Source organism: Amphiprion ocellaris, chromosome 12, assembly GCF_022539595.1.
Source record: "Amphiprion ocellaris isolate individual 3 ecotype Okinawa chromosome 12, ASM2253959v1, whole genome shotgun sequence".
In the NCBI taxonomy this organism is placed as follows: domain Eukaryota; kingdom Metazoa; phylum Chordata; class Actinopteri; family Pomacentridae; genus Amphiprion; species Amphiprion ocellaris.
The window spans coordinates 34,270,867-34,289,888 of record NC_072777.1 but is presented as its reverse complement, the minus strand read 5'-3'; the positions used below and the strand labels follow the sequence as shown (position 1 = coordinate 34,289,888).

At 40.2% G+C, this 19,022-nt stretch overlaps 1 protein-coding gene across 2 annotated transcripts; it reads left to right on the top strand.

Annotated features, from left to right (window-relative positions):
- Window positions 1–13,212: 13,212 nt before the first annotated feature.
- Window positions 13,213–18,368, top strand: zgc:153383 (uncharacterized protein LOC751751 homolog). 2 transcript variants are annotated; one of them, XM_023283898.3, is made up of 5 exons: window positions 13,213–13,353; window positions 15,658–15,870; window positions 15,961–16,027; window positions 16,956–17,053; window positions 17,150–18,368. In XM_023283898.3, exons 1-5 carry the CDS (start codon window positions 13,285–13,287, stop codon window positions 17,360–17,362), a joined length of 660 nt encoding a protein of 219 aa, XP_023139666.1. In that variant the 5' UTR covers window positions 13,213–13,284; the 3' UTR covers window positions 17,363–18,368. The 2 variants fall into 2 exon arrangements, with proteins under 2 accessions (XP_023139666.1, XP_023139665.1); XM_023283897.3 differs by having other exon boundaries at window positions 15,658–15,876.
- Window positions 18,369–19,022: the final 654 nt, after the last annotated feature.

Sequence of the window (19,022 nt, the reverse complement as noted above, 5' to 3'; positions counted from 1 at the left end):
AAATTCAACGTATAGTAGTGATCTTTAAAAATGGAAGCCACATAATCGCGTTATAACTGACACGTCTGATTTCTGTGATTGAGCTAAAAATACATCTGACTGAAAAGAATGATCTGAACATCGTCCATTCTGTTCCGTCTGTCATTGTTGGTGATCATCCTTGTCCTAACAGCTGTGGATCGTCACGCTTTAACACAAATGGAGCCAAATCGGAAATGTGTAGGAAGAAAACAGCATTACCAAAACAAACATGCTAAAATGTAGGGAAAAAAAACATGTAAAAAAGGGGATTTACCCTCAGAAGTCGAGCGCCTGGAGCTTTATGAGGCTGATGTAATTCACTTTCCTGTGGACGTCAGCAGCGTTGCTTTCAGCTCCTGTTACTGCTGCATCCTCTTATATCGTGAATTTGGTGGTGGTGAGCTTTAATGCCTCTCCTGACACCAACACATGAGGTAAATAAATCAGAAGGTCAAGCCTGTGAAGTGAGTCCAGAGTACATCTGGACTGGAACAGCCCAGGTGGTCCAAATGCCACCGACGTATTTGTTCATAAAGTCAAGCTTCCCTGCAAATGCCTCCGTCTATTAGATCAAAAAGTTTGATGTAATTTTCCTTCCTTAGATTCTGTACACTGCATTTACATAATCACTCAAGCACTCTTGCACACAGTATAAGCAAATCCTAATCAATTAAACTGATTTTCATGACTAATTGCTTTGTTTTAGTCATCGTAATGGGGGCAGCTGAGTGCAGAGGAGCGCTGCCATCTACATATAGGTCTATATGGAGAGAGAATAGATTTATATTCAGCCTCACGCTCATCCATTCCACTTTTCTTATTTATGATGTCTGCATATTTTCTAAACCTGCAAATGATTCCAGCCAGCATTTGGTGTCTATTTAAAATATTACACCTTTCACATTTATCAATAAATGTCTGTCTGGAACACAGAGAATATCTCAATAACTCATTCAGCACCGGAGGCGCAGATGAAAAGCGTTTGAGTTTGCCCTCAGAGAGGTATTTTGAGTCAAGGTGGTATATTTCAAGTGCTTAAAGATGATTTGGATTCAAATTGCGTGGTAATAAGTGCCTATAGTCACAAATCCTGTTTTTCATACCCGCAGGTATGTAGCTGTCTTCAACTTGTAGTGAATATTATTATATCCTTGCCCTTTTGCTCTGTTGATTCAGTTGTAATGGGCTGCATTAATATGCCCAAACAAACACTGAGGCCCTGAGTTAACTGGATGTTTTGATGTCTGGAATCAGAATGCAAACAGGGGAAAATGAATTTCAGTGATGGGCAGGTTTATAAGATTGATAAGAGCTGATAAATACCTTGGAGAGTAGCAGGCAGCGATTAGGATACAGGTCTTTTTTCCTCTCCTTTAAAGTCGGTGCTGATGAATAATACTTGTTCATACATTTGGAGAACTTTCTTCATGCTCTTAAACAGGCTGTAAAACAACAAACACACCACGATCATGGTAGGGTGTTTGTCTTTCTGCATCACAGTTTGTGCTCTATTAACAATTCAAATGCATCTGGTGCGACGCCCGTGCCACCAAACTGTAAAAAGGCGTATAAACCCCTGATACTCTTTCGAGCTTTCCATTCTGCTATGGTTATATTGCTTGGAAAATCCACCCGAAAGCAGGGTAAGCTATGAAAGCCTTTTATCGGCACAGCTGGTGCCCAAATATCCCGTGAAATGGTATTTAATATTCTCTCCCTCTCTCTTGCTGAGGAGACGCCACCTCATTTCCTTTGTGTTGCTGTTAATGCAGAAAGTGTTGCCTGCTTGTGTTTACCTTGAAGCCTCCTGCTGCTTGTCACATTCTGCTCTGATGTAAGCTGTTTTAAAGACACCTTTAGTTTACAAATGACTCCTCGCTTTGGTAAGCACAATGTTGAAGTGTTTTAATTGAACGTTATTGAAAATCCTCCCATGAACAGTGATTGGGCAACCGTAACTCAGCACAGCAGGCCTGTCAGGATTTAATTAGTCCTGATTTTGATAATTTTGCTATCAAAATCATATAATAAATAAACTGGTTGTTTTGTTTTTTAAAGAAGTGATGCAATCAAAAAATATCCACCAATCTGCCACAACATTAAAACCACGGACCGGTGAAGGGAATAACGATCATCTCATTACAGTGCTTGTTCTGCTGGTATTCCTGTGGATGTTGCTTTGACATGTACCACCCACCTTAACATTGTTCCAGACAACGCACACCTCCCAGAGCAATTACATTCCCTGACATCAACAGCGAACGTTAAATGGTTCACACCTTCTATACTTTGGCAGTACTCAAAGCCATTTACAATGTTTCTCATTCACATTCACCCACTCACACACCAGTGGTGGAAGAGCTGCCATGCAAGGTGCTATCCTGCCATCAGGAGTAACTTCGGGTTCAATATCTTGTCCCAAAGACACCTCAGCATGCAGAGGGGTCGGCGACTGAACCATGAACCTTGCGATTGGTGTACTACCAACAGAGCTCCAGGTATGTTGGTAAGCTGTGTTCATCTTAACACAAAAACTGCTCAGGAACAGTTCAAGTAACCCAACAAAGAGCCCAAGGTATGACCCGGCCTCCAGACTCCCTAGATCTTAATCTAGTTGAGTATCATCAAGATGCTCCAGAATCAGTCCAATGGAAAGACGCCAAAAGGATCCACTGCCAAAGTCCTGGTGCCAGAACACCACAGGACACCTCCAGATCTCCAGTGCTCGTGACCAACCATTTCTCCATGAAATCCTTACACAACTAAACTGCATTGTCATTTATTGCTGTGAACAAACATTTAGATACACTTGTACATGCCAATGTTGAGCTTCCAATGACTCCTGTGACTGGAATCATTGAAACCCATGCATCTGAATCTTTGTCACAAAAACAATCATGCATTTGTTTTTGGGTTTTTTCTTTGTTTGTTTGTTTATTTTCATAGATCTATTTCAGTTCTTCTGGAAATCTGACTAAATCTGCCGGATCAGAAATATACACACAGCAGTGTTATATTTGGTTAAATATCCTTTGGCCATTTTCACCTCAGCTAGGTACTTTTGGTAGCCGTCCACCTGCTCCTGGCTGTATCTTTGACCATTCCTCTGAACAAAATTAGTATAGTTAAACTAAATTTGTTGGATTTCTCACACAGACTTGTTTCTCCAGCACGATCCACTAGTTGTTGACGGGTTTTAAATCATGACTTTGGGGAAACCAGTCTAAAACCTTAATTCTGGCCTAGTTTAGCCGTTTCTTTTCCACTTTTTATGTGTGTTTGGGCTGACTTGTCTGCTGGAGCACCCAGCTGTGTCCACGACTCAACTTTAATGGCTGATGATTATAGGTTTTTCTGAAAAGTATATAGCTGATCCTGCTTTTTCTTAGTGTAAAATACCAGTTCCACTGGCAGTAAAACAGCCCCAAAGCACAAATCGTCCTTTTCACTACATGTATGAAGCTTCTCCTCCATTTTCTGGGTTACAAGGGTGACAAGTATGACCTTAATAAATGATTGGCTGGTTGAAAAAAAGTGACAGTAAATCACCAAAAGAGCCGTTTTTGTGGCTTAAGGTGGACCTACACGTTATAAGCCTGTTGGTTTTAATGTTACGGCTGATGGGTGTAATTTTGCCACCAGATCATTAATTTAGGCTGCAATAACAGACCCATTGTGGAACAATATTTGATAATGATTTGACGAATAAACCCTAAATTAGCTATTAATATGTACCATTGAATGTACTGTTGTCTATCTATGGAAAACTCTGATGGCGAATAAAACTCTTGAGCTTTTGAATTAAAAGAGCACCCTTTTTCTATGACTTCTAAGCAGGTTTATGGGCACGTATTTGAAGTAGACATCTGAGCAACGTGATGCTCTCCCTTGGTGGCCCACCACTATCCAGTCGGTTTAGCTGTTTGATGAGCTGAGGTGGATACCTGTGGTGCACAGACTGGTGGGCATCGCAGGAAGCCGGGAGCCACCCCTTCAAAATACAGAACATGGACGGTGCCAGGTGGCAGCTGCAGCACAAACTGTTAGCTGTCTGAACGCAGTTACCAGCTACCCATCATTGCACAAGCAGAACATTAGTGTTGCACATCAGTTCAACCTCATCCAAAACCTGGTGTATTTTAAACTCCTTCTCTGGTTGATTAATCTCGTAAAACTCATCTGTTTTTGAAAAATATACTAGTTTTCAAGGTGGATATACTCAGTGGTGGTGCTGACTGCATCTTTGGCTCATGATGTGTAGCACATAAAAACACTATGGACATGTTTACATCACAAAATGCTTAATTTTCAATGCAGAGCATCTTTAGCAGTACAATTAGAAACATACAGCTTGAAAACACACACTAGCATGCCAGTTACACAGCCAAACAGTGTTCTATCAGAATCACTGTTGGCTGGTTAATGCTGGGCAGTACGGCTTAAAATAATCTATAGAAGAAATCCTACTTAAACACATTAAAATGAAATTAATTAAATGTTGCTAAATCATTATGAGACAATATCTGCCTGGTAAGCATGTCAACATTTATTCAAAATAACAGCAATTATACTTTCTTATTAAAGGTTGTGTTTTCAGTTTCACTCTGAATATATTTAATGTGCCAATGAATACATAGGTGTATTCCAACACCAAGTCTACCGTACTATACAGTTTTCCAGAAAACCGTTTAGCATATCCCAACCCATAATATGTCAAATGCCATGTGTAGAAAATACCAGGATGTCCAACTACATCAGCTCACATTTTTCAGTATGTAGGCCAGTATAGTTTTCTGGCCATTTTAAGCCACAATCCTCTGCAGCAAAAGACAGCTCACATGTGACATTGTGTCTCGTGCTAGTATAAACGAACCCACCGAGAGCACAGGAAGTAGTACGCATACTGCACACAACAGTACATAGTTTGTAATAGGAGGTATAGTGCACACTGAAAGATAAAAGTATGTGATTTGGAAGTAGGTTCTTCAGCTTCTGGCAACCAGGTACTCTCTAATTCTGGCCACACAATGAGTGTCCGAACAATTTTTATTTTTCTGGACCTATTGTGACTCCAAAAATTGATATACTGTTTCTTTCTTTAACACCCACCGTTAAGCCTTCCTTACTAGTTGACTGGTACCTAAAAATAGCCTCAGCACCAACTGCTACTGGTTAACAGGAACGTATTGTGCTTATACTACAAGGTCTATGGGATGTTACCTCACAGCAAGAAGGTGTTCTGGTCAGTCTGAGTTGTTCTCTGTTGCTTTTGCATGTCATCCTAGGAGCTTCAGTAGAAGTCAGCTGAACTTCTGTTTAAGGTTCTTGATGACGTCGTACCTCTTATCCAAGAGGCTTCTTCAGTTGTACCTGACTCATGGGGAGTTTTGCAATTTTTGAGTCACTCCAGCTCACATGGTCTATTACTGATCCAAGACTCAGTGCCTCAAGATATGAATTGCTGTGAAAGCAGATGGTGAAGCTGCCAGTTTACACAACAAAGGTTATGAATCTGCCATGTCAGGGGTGATCCAGATATTAATGATTGACAATCCCCATCAGTCAGTTAGAACTGAAGAAGCCTCTTGGATGAGAGGTGAAACATCTTCAGGAACCTACAATAGAAGTCCAGCTGATTTCTACTGAAGCTCCTATGATCACCATGATCTGGATGACTGAGAATCCACACTGCAAGTTCTTCTAGTACCTGCAGGGGTCCAAAGACAAGCATGGCAGGTTAATTAGTGATTCTAAGTTAGCCGTAGGTGTGAGTGTCAGCGTGTATGGTTGTTGATCTCTGCGACCGGCTGGTGACATGTCCAGCATATTCCGCCTCTCACCCAACGTCAACAGGGATCAAATCAAATCAGTCAAGTCAAATTTATTGTCTAGCACATTTAAAACAACCTCAGGTGACCAAAGGCAGCAACTAAATTATGTATGAAACATTAAGACAGGATAAAACTAGTAAAAACCAATTCAGAAAACAAAATAAGATATAAGAAAATACTTAAACAGGCAAAACAAGACGGGATCCTGTGACATATTTACAGGAAAAAGAAGGTAGCTAACGGATGAACCAGGGCCTGAGCTAATCTCAATCAAGTTTGTGTAGCATAAATGTCATTATCTCCAAGTCAACCCAAGTCTGAGTGAATCTCTGTGCAGAAATTTGGCAGCCAATGACTTGTCTGTGCACAACTACTACAATTGCAGCGTTCATTTTAACTCTAAGTCTTCTAAGTGGACTAGAAAAGAAGTATAACAACAACTACTATCTACAGCTCACTGCTGCCTTTATTGTCTGTGACGGAGTATGATCAAGGCGTATTTACAGATCATCATCTGGTGAAGACACCGCTTTTTTCCTGGGGACATGTGGCTTTAATGTCAGTCTTTTAGCACAATAGCATGTTTATAGCCATCAAGTGCATTTTAGATCCCTTTACAAGATTGTGGGTTTTAAAAAAAGCCAGCTGGAAACATGGAAAAGTCAGCTCTAAATGGAGTTATTTACCAGCTTATGAAGCTCATCCCACCCTTTTAACCCTGATAACCAGCAGCAGACAATCATTTCAACCAACAACAACACCAGCTGGAAATGAGAAGATCATTTCTGTCTATTTTCATCTGAAATCATGCTTCAAAAATGACCAAAAATTATGGAAGTGTTACATCTGTCACAGTTACCATCATAAACTGCATTGTGTTGTGAAAGAAAGAATGTAGCAACAGTAGTCTTATATCTAGAAATGAGCACTACATTACCATCCTGCTGAATTCAGCTGAATGAATACATAAATATGATTGTCTGACTCTCACCAACACACAAGTTTTGAGTCCTTCTTTTAATTTCTCACCACACAGAAGGTAGAATTATTCCTCAGACATATCTCCCATGTTGCATCAGTATTATATCCGGTGGACAGAAGAGGTTCGACGAGGTAACCTTGAGCTGCAGGCAGCGCACAATAACAGCCGGGCATGTAAGTCATTCGTGAAAGTGTGACACTGTGCAAGGAGTTTGGCAAGTTGGAGAAAAGTCAGTGATTCATGCCGTGTCTGACTAATGCGGCTTTCATTAGCAAAGGGAATGGAGTGTCAAAGCAGAAAGAAAGAAAGTATTTAAGAAGGTTATTATTCTTTCTTTTCCTTTTTTAAGAAAGCAGATGGCTGTGTGTCTGCTGCGGCACCTCCAGACCATATTACCAGGACTGATGAATAAAGAAATACTCTGTGGTCAGTCTCTGTTGTCTTAAATGAATGCGTTTAGTCTGCTGTTCTTCCCCCCAACCAGTCTATCATACTTAACAGCAATGAGGACAAGGTCATAGTTATCTTTCCTGTCTGAATAACAGATTCCAGTAAGAGCAGTTTACAATGTGCACAACTCTGACATGGACACACTGCAGTTTAGTCTTCATGACTGGACTTTTTTGACTCTTCTGCAGCGATTCTACAATTTTACATTCTCATTTCTGATCATGTAGATGCATATATGCAAAATGTGCATTGTATTTCAGCTGTCTTTGCTGAATTATCACGTCTCAAGACCCTCCCATGTTTTGCAGAGCTGTTAACAACACTCCTACAGCTCCAGCATGCACGAGGCCATATAGACCCATAACTATCTGGAAGCAATGGGCCAGTGAGAGGGATGATTGACGTCGACAGCAGAGCTCATATCGCCCGCGGTGTAAAAGGGGACATCACCGACCGGGAGGATGCCATAATACGGATGCTATCAGTAAAAGCTGTGACAATGCGTCGCTTACCGTGAAGCATGCAGTCGCACAACACGCATATTGTGTAAAACTACACACAGAATACAGACACGCACGGTACACAGACGTCTATCTATTCCACACACGCATCATTTCCACAAGAGCTTGCACAGGACACCTGAATAAACTTTGCTCAAGGTTTTAGGAATAAGAGTTCCGTGCAGGCCCTAATATCTGCACCCATTCATCCATCATTTGACAGCCATTATATTGGCACTGAATTCATAAATATGCTCTTATCCAGTCTGGGAAGGCAAATCAGTGGGTCTTTGTTTAAACACGAACAGCTTCTCCCAAAGCCCAGAAAAGGCGAGCTACATCTATGGAGCCCTGGTACCACTTGAGCTGCTTTTACACACCTTATTTGGTGCAGCTGACTCAAATCCTGGACGGTTTTAGCCTTTTTGGTTTTGGCTCCTGTCGAGAGAGGAGAGAACACGCCAATCAAGTCAGATCTGCATGAAACAGCAGCTCCCCTGCAGCCAGGCTGACACAGGTGATTTCACGCCACTTCCAAATGAATCCTGGAGAGGGCGATTTAAGGTTAGAATCCAATCAAAATATTAACTATTTGCGTGTCTTTGCTTGTATTTATAGCACTCTGGGGGTAAAAATTGCTTTTAATGGTGGCTACAAATGGACTGTGGATGTGCATATTACAAAAAATGTGAAAAAATAACAGATTTTGGGACCTCAGAGCAACAACTTGTGATTTGATAGTAGTAACCTTTTCCAGAGACGCAACAGATGCATCCCAGAGGTTGTTATTTTACCCTATCGGGAAATCCATAACTTTCGACAGCTCAAGATTAATCATGTTTTGACCAATGAACAGCTGACCTGAGCAATCGTGTGACTGATTACAAATAGTCTGCTTAAATGCTATTGTCAGTTGCTAATGAGAAATGAGACCAAGTCTATGAAAAACTGCAACACAATTTCTGATTTGGTCTAATCCAAACAAACTAGGAGAGAAGAGGTGAAGCTGTAAATCTTGGGAGAGTGCAAATTTAATATCCACAGAAAATGGAGAACGATGCTTAGGCAACCTAAGCATGAGAGGATCCAGGGATTTTCTGGATACGAGGAAGTATATTTTGGCTCAGAACTAATAAAAGTGTTTAAAAGGGAAGCTGATTTCCTTATGCACCTCCAGCAAACATTTATGGGAGGCCACAAAATTGAGGCAGACATGCATTTTTTATGGGAAGACTCCAGCTTTTACATCTCATGACATCATTGGTCTGAGAGTTAGTCCTGTGGTTTGTGGCCTTCAGTAACTCCTTCCTGCTGAAGTTACTTTGCAGCTCTCCAGAGTCAGAGCTGGTAACTAAACAGAGTGGGTGATTATTGGATGTGCAGATATTCAGGTTCCTGCTGGTGATTTGTGTAAATCGACATGCAGACCTAGATAATTCACTACCCACTCAGAGGCACAGGAGCCTCAGAGCTAGACGAAGGTCTACTGACATCTAGTGGATGGATAAAGTAAATTCAAAAATAGAAAACCCTAAAATAAGGCTGTCCTGCAATCATAGGCATAGATTTCAGGGGAATAGATGCGTTTTTCCCCCATCATAAAGACATGAATCAACCAAATGATTATGTAAAGTCAATTCATAGATGCAACAGAGGTGGTTCTTTATTCTTCAGCATGTCAGACACATATATGTGCAATACGTGAGCAGACATCTTTAAACACATACAAGCCAGTAAAGAGGGTTTGTAAATGAGCCAATATAAATTATAAATGTAGTGGCATGCATTTAAACAAAACCTGCACCAAACAAAAGAAACAAATGAGCTCAGAAGGGTAAAGCCTACCTATATGTGGATTTACTCATCAGGGGTCTTATTAAATTAGAAAAGTGGATCTATAGAAGGTTTATATTTGAAATAATACAGGATGCATGAGAGCCTCACTCCATTATATTCCATTTATTTCGTATTTATGTTTGAATTTTCACCTGATGTCTGAATTTTGTGTTTTTCTTTACATAAATAAACCCTTTCTGCCATAAATTGATCCTGAAAATGAACAAATTGGTGCATAAAAATTCACCACAGAGCAGAATTTAAGATCACTGGAGAGCATGCAAAGTCACCCCTGCACAATGTGTCGCCCCTAAGTCACCCTCATGCCTACAGTCAGAGTCTACTGAATCTCACCTGTTCCCACAACTGGTCATTAAAGCAAATATCTAATCAGCCAATCACGTGGCATCTACTCAGTGCATGTAGGCATACAGACATGGTCAAACCCAGCATCAGAATGAGGGAAGAAAGGTGATTTAAGTGGCTGTTGGTGCTGGTTTGAGAGCTTCTAAAACTGGTGATTCACCCACAACCATCTGTAGGGTTTGCACACAATGGCTCAAAAAGAGGGAAAACATCCAGTAAGCGTTGGTTCTCTGGGTGAAAATACCTCGCTGATAGCAGAGGTCTGAGAAGAATGGCCAGAATGATTCAAGCTGATAGAAAAGCAGCAGTAACTCAAATAGCCACTTGTTACGTTCAAGGAATGCAGACAGGAATGTCTGAATGCACAACCTTGAATCAGATGGTTTGAAACTGCAGAATTACACACTTTTTGCCACTTCTGTTAGCCAAGAGCAGGAAACTGAGGTTACTGTGGGAGCAGACTTGACAACATTAGACAATAGGAAATTGGAAAAATGTTGCTATGTCTATTCAGTCTCATTTTCTGCTGCAACATTCAGATTGTAGGGTGTAAACAACTTAAAAACACGCATCCTTCCTTTTTTGTTGCTACTGGTGGTGTAATAGTGTGGGAGATATTCTCTCAGTACACTTTGTACCCTTTGATTTAACATCATTTAAACACTGCAGCCTATCTGAGTATATTTGAGTGACTATTTTCAGCAGGATAATGCACCATTTCACAAATCTCACATCATCTCGCACTGGTTTCTTGAACACGATGATGAGTTCAGTGCCTCCAGTGGCCTCCACAGTCACCAGATCTCAATCCAGCAGAGCCCCTTTGGGATGTGATGAAAACGGGAGATTCGCATCATGAAGGTGTTGCCCGCAAATCTGCAGCAACCGTGTGATGCTATCACCTAAATATGGGCCAAAATCTCTGAGGAATGTTTGCAGCACCTTGTTGAATTTGAAGGCGGTTCTGCAAGGTGCAATAGCGAGGTGCGTAATATGAACATAAATAGAAAATAAGAATCCAAATAAAAATGCAGCAGTCACAGACACAGGGGATTCAGCTCTTTTTGGGCTCCATAGACCTGATCAATAATCCATCCATGGCTAAATAACATCATTATAAAGCTTCCCGCAGTTTCTGTTTCATGCAAATTACAATATAACCTCATTTTATGAGAATATTTGAAGCATTTTTCTTCCCAAGCCATTGTGATATGTCATTGTAGGCGACGGTGTTACTAATAAGATTAATGATGGCTCTGTTCTATTCATGTATCCTGGTAAGCCATGACAGTGTGACACATCATCAGCACGCACAATACAAGAACCCTGAAACTGGAGCACCTAAATGGAATTCATCCCTCATTAGTTTTATTATTTATGCTTGTGCTTTTCTTGATGTGACATGTCAAAATGTGAAAAAGGCTTAGCATGCATTCTAACCTTGCTGTGAAGACATAGTCTAAAAAGACGGGTGACAAATTCCAGGAAAAATCTACATAAAACATCTTAGTAAGGTGTTGGGCCACCATGTACAAACAGAACAGCTTAAATACACCATGGCATTGATTCTGTTCAAGTCTCTGAAAGTCCACCAGAGGGAGGAACACCATTCTTCACCATTCCATTCTTCTTCCTTTGGTGTTTTGATGATGATGGTGGTGAAAAGTGCTCTCTAACATAATCATGTTAAGTTCACCAAATCATTCAGTGACCCTTCATTTACTGTATATGATGGCACTGCCGTCCTGGAAAAGACCACTTCCATCAGGATAGAACTGTTTAGGATAAAGATGATCATTCAGGACAATGTTGCGCTGATTTACAATGTTCTCCTACGTTTTTCCTTTGTCACCCATTTGTGTATGTACATTATTAATATCTCACTGAAGCTGGAAATGCAAAAATAAAGTAAATAAGAAAACACAATGATGCATTTGATCCAACACAGAAAACATCTTATATCAAATATTTGAGGAACTTCACACAATTTAGTTTGGAATTGACCGTTCCATTATCAATTGCAGCACTTTATTATCTTCGGTGTAAATTTATCAGTGTAACTGTTCAGTAAATTACTTACAACCAACTTGGCTGAAAGTAATTTTGGTTCCTATCTGCCGTTGTTTATGGTGGGACAGACGTTGGTGCTACAAACTGTCCCGTAGTGTTGGTGTTTATTAAAAATTACTCAAAGAGAAACTGTAGCTTATTTTTTAAGCTCACTGGACAACAATACCCACCAAGTAATCAGGGATGTGAACAGTGGCGTCTGAGGCTATAAATCTAAATGTTGTATGAGTTGGGTCAATATATAATTGCAGGACTTTTTGTAACATAGTTGACGTTTTAGTGATATCCAGTCATTTTTTATTAATAAGTGTTTGCTTCCATAATAAATAATTCTGGAATTTGTAAAAACATGATCATAATGAACAGTTCTCAGCTTTTGATCTGCTGCCCTCTGGAAGGCGTTACAGATGCATTAAAGCAAGGACAAACAAACTTCAAAAAAGCTTCTTTCTGAGAGCCATCACCACCCTGAACTCTCACATGTAACAACCCAGCCAACAATATGTAAAACGTGCAATATACTTCACTGTCTCTGCTGCTGCTGCTGCTCTATACTACCTCATATCCACTCACACCGTGCAATACAATCATACCAAAGTGTGCAACACACTTTTTTACAATGCAATACATTATTTTTCTTCACAATTCTCATATATTTTTAAAGATATTTATCATTTGTGACATTTATATTGTATATTTGTAAACAGAGACTGTCTGCACTACCTTTAGGATTCTTTAAGACTTATCTTGCACTGTTTGCATTGAAAAGGAGAAGCTCTCCAATTTGGTTGTACACTGTATAATGACAATAAATGCACATTTTATTCTATTCTATTCTTAAAAACATTTTTTTTTACTTTTAATAAAAATGTATGCAAGATATATCCCATGGACTTCAAAAGTCCCTCAATTATATATTGACCCATATACATGTGATGTGAGTTGTGAGATAAGCTTGTGATAAGTACCCCATATAGCAATTAAGCTAGCAGCATTTATTTATTTGTTTATTTATTTTTAGCTGACAAATCGTTTTTTGTGTGTTGCATTTATTTACTAAAGCGATATTAAAACAAAATAAATTATTAATATTTCCATCTTCTGATCGGTGCAGGTGTAACGGATGGACGTTACGCACGGACCGGGGGGTTTGAACGTCACATCCGGGTCACGCAGCTCGGAGGAGAGCCGTTGATGGGCGCAGCATCCGCATACAAAGAAGAAGACGATGGCCGACATATCTCTGTATCTCACTAACGTTAACGTGTCTATAGGACGGAGCGTGGACGTGGGGCAGGTAAACTGCGTTTTATTTTACAACAAAACCCGTTTCTCGTGTGTTTACTGAATGATGCCTCTCTGGTGTAGCTGGTTGTCAGCTGTCATGTCGGTTTGCTCAGTTAACAGAATACAAATGAGGCGAATTTTAGCGTCTTTTTAAAGGCAAAACAAGCTTTCACAACCCTGTCTCTTCCCCTGAAGCTGACCGAAACGATCTAAACGTGTCTGTATTTGTAAAAAGAAAAGGAGGGAGTGCTGCACTGGGTCACGAACACTGGAACTGGTTGTTTTAAACTGAAGAAAATAGAAAATCAGGTGTTTCCAAAGAAGAGGACCAGTAATTATTACATTAGTTGAGAGGACAAAGACTATCCAGGTCACTTTAGAAATATATATATTTAATGTAATTCTAAATACAATAAGCATCTGAACCCCAAACAGTTTTCTGGGGGTATTTTTTACCCACTGTGGACAATATAAAGTCCTGGATCTCTATGGAAACAGCACAGCCATGTTTAAAAATAGGGAACACTCAGAGGTCTTTTGTGCAGTACAAAAAAACTAAAATTGAACCTCTGTGGTTATTAATTTTACATAGCCGGCAAAGCCATTTTTTTCTCTATTTGGGTCTATCTATCTATCTATCTATCTATCTATCTATCTATCTATCTATCTATCTATCTATCTATCTATATATCTATCTATATATATATATATATATATAGTTTTATTTTATTATTATGTATATGTATATATAATTATTTATTGTTTTATTATTTATTTTGTTCAGTTTTCTTTTTTATTTGTGTTTATATATTTTTTGTGAATTTCCTTCTATATTTGTATATATATATATATATATATATATAGAGAGAGAGAGAGAGAGAGAGTTTTATTTTATTTTTCAATTTTTTTGCTCTTTTTTTCTATATTTGGGTCTTACAGAGTTTAACCTTAGTGCTGCAACTGTTAATCGATCAACCCTCTGAACCCCATGCAGTTCCTGGGAGTTTTCCTCTCTGGACTCATCTTCCATTTTCACTGTATTATAAAATCCTGCATCTCTGTGGAAACAACACAACCAGGCCTAGAATTAGAAAGAACTTATGAATGTCTTCTGTCCAGTGTGACACAATAATAATGCCACAAATCACAAAAGAAGAAAAGACAAGAGTGGAATGTCTTTAATTGTTTATAATATAAATATCTGCTATCAACATATACATTTTGCATTTTACCAAGTGCCCACAGGTATTACTGGACACAAAGCTTGCTCTACATACTATACATATTATACGATTTACATTTTTAATCTGTTTCCATAGAAATTTGGTTAGTACAAATATTCACAATAGAACAAAATAATCACAAACATTTCAAAATAGTTCAACATTTTATTCCTTATGTGACATATTAAATCATAAACTCAGAGCAGAAACATGACACGGATACCCGATTTTATGACACAGAAAATTTTGTATTTGTGTATAAAGTCATTTTTTTCACTTATGCTTTTGGAATAATGTCATTAATGGTTTCAAAGTATCTGTGTGAGTGTCTTTTAATGGGATAACTGGGATTGTGAGTTCTGATAACATATTTATGCTCCCACAATCTCTGTTGCAGCTTTTGTTTAGTGTCACCAGTGTGAAAGCAGCCACGTTCACTTTCGTTAAGTCATGTAATTTTCAAATGGCAGAATCCACACAGATTGCAATACCTGTTCTCATTGCACTCCAATTCAGTTCATTTCAATTTTATTTAAATAGTGCCAGTTACAATTCAAATTGTCTCAAGATGCTTCACTGAACCCCCAGAGCAGCCAGATGACAGTGGCAAGAAAAAACTCCCTAACTGGAATCTGTCTGATATGTAGGATTTAAACCAGTCCGATCCAGTCCTTTAATGCCAGTAGAATGTTCTAAATGCTGCACTAAGGTCCAACAAAACAAGCTATGACGCTATGAGAAGGTCATTAGTGACTTTCACCAGAGCTGTTTCTGTACTATGTTGCACTCTGAAGCCTGACTGAAACTCTTCAAACAAGCTGCTCCTTTGTAAATGTTCACACAGTTGATTTGCAGCTGTTCTCTCAAGAATTTCAGAGAGAACATTTGGATCAAGAGTAGGCTTTTTAAGTAAAGGCTTAATTACAGCAACACTCCACAACCTGAAGGACACTTGAAATGCATTAGTTCATCCATGTAGTAATTCAGATTATTTGTGTATCTCTTACACTCAGGACCTCCATCAGTAAGAAATGTGACAGTCGTTATTATTTTATTATCTCTACCACCTCTGTCATGGCTTGTGATCCCAGAGTCCAAGTCCAAACCCGTCGAAGGACTTTGAGAGCGTGGAGCTGGGAGAGCTGGACAAGAGAGAGGAGGAGCAGCAGCAGAAGGAGAAGGTTCCCCGTCGGATCATCCACTTCTCCAGCGGCGAGACCATGGAGGAGTACAGCACCGACGAGGAGGACGGAGAGGACAAGGAGCCGGAGAGGAAAGACCTGCTGTCCTCTCCGGTCGATGCGGTGAGGGTGAGAAACTCATGAGTGGAAACAAAATGACGGAGCTGTGTGATACAGAAACCCATTAATTTCACTACATTCTCTGCGTTGCAGTCAAAGATGACCTGGGGCCCTTATTTCTGGTTCCACATGTGGAGAGCAGCAACGTCCACCATCTCAGGTTTGTGCTGTTTGCTCTGAAAAATACATTTGTGATGATAAGCCCAAATTACAGACAGGTTCATAAAACTTTTTCCAGAATAATTAGCTAATTTATTTTAGCGGCAAGACTAGGAGTCCGTCTGCATATTGGATAATATTGCTGCTAGTGAACATCAGCTAGCGGTGAGTAGCTTGTTATTTATCACAGAAGTAAAATGCTATTGTTGTCCTTATAATAGTAAAATGAGCTTCTCATTTCTTAAACAACCATGTTGGAAGACATATCCTGTAGTCATGGACAGGATGTTCATCTGTCTCAGAAGGGTCAAATTACTGGCCTGCATCAAGCAAACAACTGAGGACATGAAACTCCTAAAATCAGGTTAAGAACCGTCCAACGCATTATTAAAACCTGAAGCATAGTGGAGAACCTTCATCTTCCAGGAACAAACGTGGTCTAATGAGTCCAGATTTACCCTGTTCCAGAGTTGCCATCACATAAACCAAAGCTTGTTTGATTCCAACCAGGTTTGTGGTGAATATATATAAAAAATCATTTGGGAAACATGTGGACCCCATCCAGACCCCAGCCGGACTGTGCTTCTTTTATTTATGTATGTTTGTGTTGTGTTGCTCTTGTGATGACTGCTTCAGTTGCATTGTGTTTCATTTCAATTCAGGAGTTCTCACACCAATACTGTAAGCAGCACACGTTTGTAATCATCAATAGTAATTCCATTGTTTCTTTCCTATTTGTAACTATAGACGACACACATTTTAGGAAAATCTACATTGAGAGGATATGGACAGGTACAGAAATGTGGAACAGATGAAATACTACTGGGGTCCAGCTGGACCCCAAATGTACAGATGAAGTAGGTTTTGCCACGTGTACTGATGAGGGTTGAATTTGTATTTTAACGTCATTTATCATATTTCTATTCCAGCGTGTGACTACCTTGGGGAGAGGATGGCTTCTCTCTTTGGGATAACATCGGCCAAATATCAATACGCCATCGATGAATACTACAGGATGAAGAAAGAGGTACGGGGCAGAGAAGCTGTGTGGTTTTGAAGGTATTATTGTCATATTGTGTGTATTACTCAGCTGACGTACTTCCCTCTGGTGTGATTTGGTCAGAGGGAGGAAGAGAAAGAGGAAAACCGTCTGTCAGAAGAAGCCGAACGATCCTTTGACCAGTTACAATCTCAGGAAGAGGAGGACGAGCCAATCACCATGACGGGCCAGCCGGAGGTGGCGGTCGAGCACCCTGACGTGACCTATCAGGTAGAGAACGAAAACCAGGCAGCTTCCAACACCATCACAGTCCCTGCTATCGTCACGGCAACCTAACCACCCCTAGAAAAGGACGTTTCCGCTTCAATGTCTGTCTCTTTGTCGAAGAAGGAACACTGTGTTGTCTCACCGAGCTGTTTGGTTTGTGTGTGGAGCGGCTTCAGACGGGCGGCGCTGCTGTATTGTGGTTGAATGGCGAGGACAGCGGCGGTGCAACGGCGTAGCAATCGTTCAGAAACTGCTGGATAATGTGGCATTTAGATCTCTGAATAACCCGTGCTATGAAAGAAAATGTGCAAAATGATCTTTGAAATCATAGTTTTGCCCACATTGTTAGCCCATTTTCATGCATTATCCAGCATCTACTGCAGTTTCCCTTTCAGAGTGAGGGATAAATGTTGCTCTGCTGTGCCTCTGATGGACCGAATACTGTGCCTGAATCACCAATACAGCCAAGTCAGTGCCAGATCTGGACCAAGCAACTATTTGAACATGACCTGAAGACATCAAATAGCCTTTTTAATTCAGTGCTGCACATGTTTCAAATATTTCACAGCTGTCTTGTGCAGATCTGGCCACACTGATGCATCCTCGATAACACCCGGCTGCACCAAAGAGCTGGCCGTTTTAACACCACCGTACATGTTGATTTGTTGTCTGTGTTCCCGTATTAATGCATATTAAGCTAGCATTGCACTTCATGTCTGTGGAAGCACTGAACAGATTTAGCCTTGGTTATCAAATCATCATCAAGACTGACTGACAAAAAAAAAAAAAAACCTCTGTAAACGGGTTTAGGTGTTCGGTGCTGCTCTTCTTATCTGCCTTCTCTGCTATGAAAATGAACATAGCAGATGTGGTGTGGAAGCCTTTGACAATGGCAGGGAGCATTGCGACACTAAGTCTGTATAAGGACATGCAAACTTACATTTTTAACTGTTTTTAGTACAATTTTTTATATTTATTTAACTGAACCGACTGAGCACTTAATTTGAGCATTTTTCTATTGTTTTAGTGAGTAACACTAAAATAAACTGTTAATAAAGTTACTGTCTGACTTTTATACTCGTCAGTGTGGGTGTTTTTCATTACAGAATAGCACTTCTACAGCTTAATAAATCCAAATGGGAGCATGGATTTTATTTCCCTATCCAGCGCTGGCAGGCTTGGCTGCCCAGTGAAAGGCTGCTGGTGCTGCTGCAGTCTGACTGATGTGAGCGATCGGCTTTGTCAGTGGCAACAAAGAGCCTGTGTCATTCTGTATGCAGACTGCTCTGAGGTCAGGGACCCTGTCCACTCGCTGCACAATACGTCCATTCTCAGTCCAGAGTGGGTTTCTGTGGTCCAGAACGACCCCCTCAGCAGCCACGTCCTCATCGCTGATGAGATACACAACGGTGACACATGCCTGAGTCGACTCATGCAAAGTGAGCTGCTGGGTTTGATACCAGAAAGCAGCTCAGAATGACGGAGAGCTTGGCATTGTCATCAGTTACTGTTGATGAAGAAAACAGGACACCTTCTAGTGTCACTCCTTCATTCCATTCCCCATGGTTGTCCACAATTCTTTCATCTGCTGTTATTCTACTACCTGTCAGACCCCCTTCTTACCTTCTGTTGTCACACCTTTGCTATTTGCAACTGTCTGCCAGAGGCCTTGATTCAGTTACTCTCTTTTGTCTTACCTTACTGATTAGCAACCATATGCAAATTACAT